This window comes from Myotis yumanensis, unplaced genomic scaffold (genome assembly GCF_028538775.1).
Source record: "Myotis yumanensis isolate MYYU_CA2020_CCGP unplaced genomic scaffold, mMyoYum1.0.hap1 SCAF_4, whole genome shotgun sequence".
Lineage (NCBI taxonomy): Eukaryota > Metazoa > Chordata > Mammalia > Chiroptera > Vespertilionidae > Myotis > Myotis yumanensis.
The window spans coordinates 554141-562270 of NW_027223755.1; the positions used below are offsets into that span (position 1 = coordinate 554141).

At 52.7% G+C, this 8130-nt stretch overlaps 1 protein-coding gene across 3 annotated transcripts; it reads right to left on the reverse strand.

The window, feature by feature from the left end:
• Nucleotides 1-942: 942 nt before the first annotated feature.
• Nucleotides 943-7787, reverse strand: SETD9 (SET domain containing 9). 3 transcript variants are annotated; one of them, XM_070411725.1, is made up of 6 exons: nt 7406-7532; nt 5642-5985; nt 3675-3798; nt 3356-3471; nt 2906-3011; nt 943-1231 (listed from the first exon to the last, which is right to left on the reverse strand). In XM_070411725.1, exons 1-6 carry the CDS (start codon nt 7501-7503, stop codon nt 1144-1146), a joined length of 876 nt encoding a protein of 291 aa, XP_070267826.1. In that variant the 5' UTR covers nt 7504-7532; the 3' UTR covers nt 943-1143. The 3 variants fall into 3 exon arrangements, with proteins under 3 accessions (XP_070267826.1, XP_070267828.1, XP_070267827.1); XM_070411727.1 differs by lacking the exon at nt 7406-7532 and having other exon boundaries at nt 5642-7078; XM_070411726.1 differs by lacking the exon at nt 943-1231 and having other exon boundaries at nt 2902-3011; nt 7406-7787.
• Between the last annotated feature and the right edge of the window lie 343 nt (nt 7788-8130).

Sequence of the window (8130 nt, forward strand, 5' to 3'; positions counted from 1 at the left end):
TAAATTTAATTCAGGAAATATTTAATGAACATCTTAATATTTCAAACACTGTTCTAAGTGGCTTCTAAGAAGACATGATACCTGAAATTTGGTCACATTATTTGACATATTTATGGTAGTTTTCTTCGTAATAGTCACATTCGGTCGACTCTAGAAGGACTTCCCTAAGCCTTTATCTTTCCCAGGCGTCCCCCACACCCCTGCTCTGACCAGAGCTTTCTCTGTGGCTCCCTTAGTCTCTCTGATCTGATGGCACACGATGTCCGGATTCTGTGTAAGGACAGGAGAGGGAAGATGGAAACGAAACCCTGACTCCCCAGCTCTGGTTACTTGTCTAAAACCACATTCCTTCACCCGCAGACACCAGCGAGCTAGCTGTGCAGGGCTCGGGGACACTGCCCTCCGGGCGGCGTCTGAAGGCAGCCAAGTGCCCCCTGAGAGCTACCCAGTGTTTCAGGCCTTCAGGGGCAGGAGCAGAATCATCTGGTGACTTCCAGGCCTCATCCCTTTGGGCCACAATCGCGGTCAATGGCAGGCTCTGAGCCTGGGGCTTCGCTGCCCTCTCCCAGGCCTCTGGCCCTGATGCACACGGGCTCATTAGCCGCACTCGGCATTCACACGAGTCGGGGACGCCACGTGGAGACAGGAGCGCTCGTGCCGGTCTCCCCCACATGCCAAACGGTCTCATGCTGCTTTAATCTCTGTGTAAATGTGCAAATGGAGAAAATGGTATGACCCCCCGCCCGTTTCTCCCTTAGCTAAAACAATCTCTACACACACACCAATTAACTCATGGGAACAAAAAATGGCTTTAGCTTATTCTAGAAAAACATTTTTCAGAAGTTCATATACATCAACAGTAAGATAATTGCTGATAACTTGGCTAACATTTTATAACCACACATGTATATGGACACAAGATATATTAAAAGAAAAATTAAATTATAAATTCAGGCAGTAGGTTTTAATTACTGTATTTAGGTGAAAATGAAAATTGGAATAGCACTGCAAATTTGAAATTCAGCAAATAATTTTTACCATGGAATTGAAACAAAATAGAAATAAATCCCCACTCTGGAATTCAGAAGTGATTAACCAAAATATTAACATGAACTGAATAGAAAACCGGATCCTTATTCAGAGTCAGCTGACAACTGTGTAGTAGTTTGAGAAAAGCTCTTCTCCTTGTCCGACGTCCCTGAGAGCAACGAGAACGACGCAGCGCAGCGGCCTGAAAGCAAGACACACCCGCGTTAGTGCTGGCAGAGGGCCGGGTCCTGGAACCAGTACGGTGTCACATCCCTTACCATCTTCGTTGATGCACTTGATCTCCATGAGGCAATAGCTGTCCCTGACGGAAGTGTTTAAAAGTAGACTATATGTCATTTAAAAAGATCACAGGCCAATGAGTTTATTTTTAAATTTTTAAAATTTTCTTTTTTAAAATATATTTTTATTGATTTCAGAGAAGAAGGGAGAGAGGGGAGAGAGAGGGAGAGAGAAACATCAATGATGAGAGAGAATCATTGATCGGCTGCCTCCTGCCTACTGGGGATCGAGCCCGCAACTCGGGCATGTGCCCTTGACTAGAATCAAACCCGGAACCCATCAGACCGCAGGCTGATGTTCTATTCACTGAGCCACACCAGCGAGGGCAGATCAACAAGTTCACACAACTGACTACTTCTGAACACTGATGCTCAGGCCCTCAAAACTGGTATCACAAAAAAAGCATTTAAAAGTGATATTCATTATAAGTTTAGCATTTTAAAATTAATTTGTATGTTTGTATTCTGCAAAGCTAGAAACATTACTTAAAATTAATTGGATTAAAAAATAATTTTTATGGACACAACAAGACATGTCATCTTTTTTTGTTTTGTTAATCCTCACCTGAGGATACCTTTTCCATTGATTTTTTTTTTAGAGAGAGAGTGGGAGGGGGGAGAGAGAGACACATTGATGTGAGAGAGACACATCGACTAGTTGCTTTCTGCACATACCCTATTGGTCTGGGGATCGAACCTGCAACCCAGCATGTGCCCTTCATGGGGAATCGAACCCGAGACCGACTGTTCCATGTGCGGCCGACTCTCTAACCACTGAGCACACCGGCCAGGGCAAGAGGTGTAATCTTCAATGTTCCTACTCATGTAGCGTTTCCTGTACTGGTTGGGTAGTAACGCGTTATGCCCCAGAGGATGTTAAAGAAAACGTAAATACCCAACACACACGGAGAAAAGTTACCAAGTTTTAAGTACAGGGAACAGTCTTCAGCTTTAAATACCATTCATTTCAAAAGGACACTAGGACCCACACAAATTAAGTTTGCTAACAAATGGCAACTCAGTGAAGTGATACAAAGATTACATTTCCTACAGCATTGCTGGTAACTCCACAGAATCATTTATTAAAAACTGTTACTTGAGTATTCTAGTAGACTTACGGGGCAGAAAATTGCTATACTGTAATACAAATGTTATCTTCTGAGTATTTCCCTTTTTTCACTATTTTTAAAATTTTATTTTTTAATTTAAATATAGTTTGGCCTACGCTTTTTTTCACGATCAGGTTTCCAAATCTAATAGTGGAAAGAGCAGAAGAAATCACGGGTAATTCGGCCCCTTCAGCCAGGTCCTCTCATGTCAGGTGGAGACGCGATCCTTAAATGACTAGAGTAAAAACGTTTTTTGTAGCTGGAAGAAACAACAGAATCACTTGAAAAAAACTTTAAGGCTGACACTTACAAAGTACTACCTAGAATAAAGATGGGCAATAAGAAGGAGGATGAGCAAATAAGCTCATGGAGAATTTTTATTTTCAAGTAAGTTTACATGAACACATCAAGGTGTGAAGAATGTAAAATCTAAGTTCTTTTTCACAGCTGGACAAGCAGGAGGCTCACCTTTGCTGGGCACAGCTGTAGGTGTTGTTGGGCAGGTACTGCCTCAGTTCCACAGGGAAGCTCGCGGGCACGTCGAACTCCTGATAGCAGACGTTCGCCGGTCTGTCTGGGGGCACGGATGTAATTTTTAGACACAGCCATTTCACTCGCCGTGGAAAACAGCACTGAATTATGACACTTGTATGAGTTTCTAAATTATGAGAACATGCTCAAATTAATAATCCCTATTATGTTGTAGGCACTGCTAGGCTTTCTATGTAAAAAACATATATATAAAGTGTCCCCCCCAAAATGCATATGCACTTTGAATAATTATAAGGGCAGAGTTTATTAAAATGCGTTTCATTTTCAAAATGTCATAGAAATCAGCTGTTAGTGTATCTACGTTTTTGGGATGCCTGTGTGTGTGTGTTCACTCTGCCTCTCTCTCACCCCATGGTGCCCACTTACCATTGGAGCAATTGTTGACATACTGGCCTACCGCCAGAGGGTTCTGCATTTCTGATGTTAGCCAAGTGCTATCGCTCATTCTTAAAGGGCCAAGTCGGTCCCTTCCATTGCAAGATCTGAAACAGGTGAGAGCATTAGCCAAGAGGTTGTTCTTCTGAATCTTAAAATTCAAAAATACAAAATTAACCCTACAACTGAGAAAGTGCAATTTCTCTTACAAAACCACGTTAGTCAATAGGGCAACCAAGGCTACTGGTCATATCATTGCTGTGTGTGGTTTGTCTCCTCTAGTGAAGTTTACACATAGGCACCAACTTACCTGTACACGGCTTTCGAGATTCCCTTGTCATTTCCATCAATGAGCACGCCATCCAAGCATCTAAAAATAAATGGATTTCCAATCGACTGGAAAAAGATTGGCTCATATTTCTGATACACTGTACCTGTCATGCAACAAGACAAAGGGATATTACAGCAACATGTAAAACCCACTAACACCATGGTAAGGACCTTTCTCTGGAACATATACATAACACGTAAGAACTTGTTTTAATTTCTCACACTTTTCTCCAATATTTTACCTCCAAGTTGGATCATCACATGCTCTTTGGCAATTTCACCCTTTGAAGGGGGCCCAATAGCAGATAGAGCACAGAACCAACGTGTCTGCACAGCTGGAAATATGCCTTGGTTAATTCTTGTATGTGGCCTGATAGGGGATCACACCTGCAACCCTAACCCTAACCCCAAATCCTAACCCTAAATCCTAACCCTAACCCTAAATCCTAATTTTAACCCTAAATCCTAACCCTGACCCTAACCCTAACTCCTAACCCTAACTCCTAACCCTGACCCTAACCCTGAATCCTAATCCTAAATCCTAACCCTAACCCTATGAGCTACCCAGCCAGAGCTGCTTTGTGTGTTTTTTCAGTATGTATATATTCTTGATTTCAGAGAGGAAGGGAGAAGGAGAGATAGAAACATCAATGAGAATCATTGATTGGCTGCCTCCTGCACACCCCCTTCTGGGGATGGAGCCCACAACCTGGGCCTGTGCCCTGACCGGAAATTGAACCGTGACCTCCTGGTTCATAGGTCGAGGCTCAACCCCTGAGCCATCCGGCCGGGCTGCTTTGTGGTTTTTGTTCGTTTGTTTTAGTGAAGGGTGATTAGACATCTACCAAAGCCTCTTCTAAGAATTGTGTTTTGTCAATGACAATAATGTAGCCATACACGGAACAGATGAGCCTGGCCTTCCGGTCGTCCCTCCTTTCTCTGGCAAAGGAGAAAGGACACACGCCGGCGCTGCTGGTTCCAGGCTGTGGATCTACTGCACTTGTTTCAGTGTTAGTTTGTTGCTGGCTTGTTCCGTTCAGTCTTTACAGTTAATTGTGTGAAAGAACGTGAGCCTCCCTTGCTTAGGGATGGCAATTAGAAAATGGTCAAAGGACGTTTTGGAAATGTAGGTCTGACTTACACATCCACATGTATTTTCCATTTTGCCAAACCCTACACCAGCTTAACACATGACACATCTTAGCGTCCTAGTTCAGCGGTCGCCAACCTTCCAGGCCTCCCGGACCACCAGTGCTCCGCCGACCACCGGCCGTTGTCCGCTGAACTAGTTCATCATCTCCTGCAACGAAGCTGCTTACTTTCCAAAGTAGAAATGGCAGGAAGGCCTTGATTCAGTAATATATTTATTTATTTTTAATATATTTTTATTGATTTCAGAGAGGGAGAGAAACATCAATGATGAGAGAGAATCACTGATCAGCTGCCTCCTGCACGCCCCTTACTGGGGATCGAGCCTGCAACCCAGGCCTGTGCCCTGACCAGAATGGAACCTGGGACCCTTCAGTCCGCAGAGGGACACTCTATCCACTGAGCAACACCGGCCGGGGCTATTCAGTGATTGATGAGTTTAAGTTCTACCTTTTATGTTTCAACCCCGCTGTTTTACATTTATCTAAACCAAACCGACTTATTCTCTAGTGCTTTCTAAGTAACGTCTGATCAAAGCAGGCCGCACCACCTCCTCCTAAATTTAAACACTGAGTAGAAACATGTCCTGAAAAGAAGAGAGAGCGCGCGTGTCCCCACCAGTGCGCAGGGCTTTCTAGCATAAGGTCACGAACAAGCAGCTCTTTTCCGAACTGGGGTTTAACAATCGGAGGGAATCAGTCTTCCCTGCACATTCTCGGGGCCAGGGGGACAGCTGGTTCTGGTTTTGAACTTGCTCATCAGCACGAGGACGCCCGGCCGCGCGCCCGGCGCCCTTACCCGGGTACATGCCGACCACGGCGCCCCGCGGGGCCCGTCCTGCCGCCACGAAGACGCCCCTCCCGGCGGCCGCCAGGGAGCTGGCCGCGCGGGCCACGCGGAAGCCCAGGGTCTGGTACAGAACGTCTTGGGGTGTGAAGCCGAGCACGGGCGCCCCCCGAGGCTGAGCCGACAGCAGGTCTTGGTACTTGGACCGAACCGGTTCCGGGAGCGCCGCCAGGACGTCCCGCTGCCGGGGGAGGGCGTTGGCGAACAGCGCCCGGAAGACGGCGAGCAGCGTCCGCAGGACCTCGGCGTCCGGGACCACTTTGTCCTCAAGCTCCGCGGGGACGTAGCGCAGGGTCCTGCAACGGAAGAGGCGTTGGCCGCCGCCTCCGGGGCCTCCCCTGCCCGATCCGCCTCCGCGCCTCCGGGGCCTCCCCGCCGGAGGGCTGGGCGCTAAGGATCCCATAGGAGAGCGGTTCTCAACCTGGGGGTCGCGATCCCTTTCACAGGGGTCGCCTAAGACCATCGGAAAACACACATATAATTACACATTGTTTTGTGATTAATCACTGTGCTTTAATTATGTTAAATTTGTAACAATGAAAATACATCCTGCAGATCAGGTATTTACATGACGATTCATAACAGCAACAAAATCACAGCGATGAAGTAGCAACGAGAATAATTTTACGGTCGGGGGTCCCCACAACATGCGCAGCTGCATTAAAGGGTCGCGCATTGGGAAGGTTGAGAACCGCTGCCCTACAGGACGGGGTGGCGCCGCCCAGCTCCCAGCGGCGGGACCCAGCGCGGACGCCCGGGCGCCCAAGGCCCGTCCGCGCCGGCGCCGCTGGCCCCACCCTCGTCCCCCGCCAGGGAACCGGCGGGGCGACCTTAGGGAGGCCGGGCGAGGCGCCGGGAGGGGGGCAGCACACACAGCGGTCACGTGAGGCCACTGAGCATCGTCACGTGACGGCTCTTCGGGGCGTGGCTTCCGGCACCACGTTCAGTGGCGTCCCGCGCGCTGTCGCTCCCCGGGAGGGCGCCCCCGAGGCCGCGGCGCTTTCCTGTCCGCGAAGGGAGGCGAAGGGAGGCGAAGGGAGGTGACGCTCAGCCGGGAACGGGTCACTCATCGCTGCCGTGGGCGCCCCGAGGGCTCGTCCCCGCGCGCTCACCACTCCGTGAGGCGTCGCCCCGCTGACCCGTGTTGGCACCCACACTCCGCGTGTTAGGGTCTTCCGGCTCCTTCCTAGGCACCCGCCACTCCGGGCCGGTCCCCGCACCGCGGGCGGAGGTGCTTCCACCGCGTCAGCACCTCGGTTTAGCTTTCCGAGGGGCTCCAGCTCCCCGCGCTGCAGGCGTTTTCCTCCTTCTCAAAAGTTCAGTATTTTCCCAGGAGCCGGCAACCCAGTCCCCGCCGCCCGCGGGCGACCCCTACCGGCAGACCTGGCAGCGCGGGGCACGACGGGAAATAGGCCCCAGGCCACGCCCACCCGAAGCCGCACGCCCCCGAGCGGCCCCCAGCCCACCGACTCCGGCGTTCTCAGCCGTAGCCCCGCCCACCTCGGGCCCCGCCCACACGAGCCTGCGGCCTCAGACCCACCGGCAGCCGGAAGCTCCTCCTCCCAGAGGCTCCGCCCACCAAGGCTCCACCCACCCAGGCCTGCGGCCACCGGAAGCTCTGCTGCCTGAGGCTCCGCCCGCCGCGGGCCTCAGGGCGCGGCCGCGGGGGCGCCTCCCGGCTTTAGGGGCCCCCGCCCCGCGAGCCCCCGTCCTCACCTGGGGTTGTGACTGATGTTCAGCGCGACCCAAGGGACGAAGCGGTACCTGTAGCGGCGCCACCAGCCCCGCAGGCCCCGCAGCAGGCGGCCCGGCATGGCGGCCCCGCGGCGCCCGGACCCCGGCGCGCCCGGCGGGGGCGGAGCGGCGGCGCGAGTCCCGCCCTCGGCTCGGCGCTGGGCCAGGCCGGCGCGCCCCGGGCTCCGGGCCTCTGTCCCGGCGGCTCTGGGGGTCGGGCTCCGGCCGGTGGTCAAGTTGACGCGGGGGTCGTCCCCGCCGCCGCCATCCCGACCGGAAGCGGCTGGTCTCATTCGGAGCTGGAAGCGCGGGTGTCGGCCGGTCGGCCTTCGGTCCGCACGGGGAGGAGGCTCTTCAGGGAGCGTTTCCGCGCCGCCCCCGCCCCACCCGCCCGGGTGCAGAGGCGTGTCGAGCCGCGGCTCGAAGGGAAAACGCCGAGCGGGGACTGGGCGCGGAGGAAGGCCTCGGGCCCCGGGCTCTGCCGCCCCCACCGCCCCGAGGGCTGGGCCCTGGCGCCGGCAGCCCGGCCTCCGCGGTGAGCCCGTCGCGGCGGCGCGTGGACAGGAAGCCCCCGGAGGCCGCTCTCCGCCGCCGCCTCTCGTTGCTCTCGGAGAAGCCGGTTCCGGGCCGGGCTCCCGACGCCGCGCGCCCCTCCCGGTCTCCCTCCTTTTTGTCTCCGGAGCCTGGACCCGGGTCAGAGGTCGAAA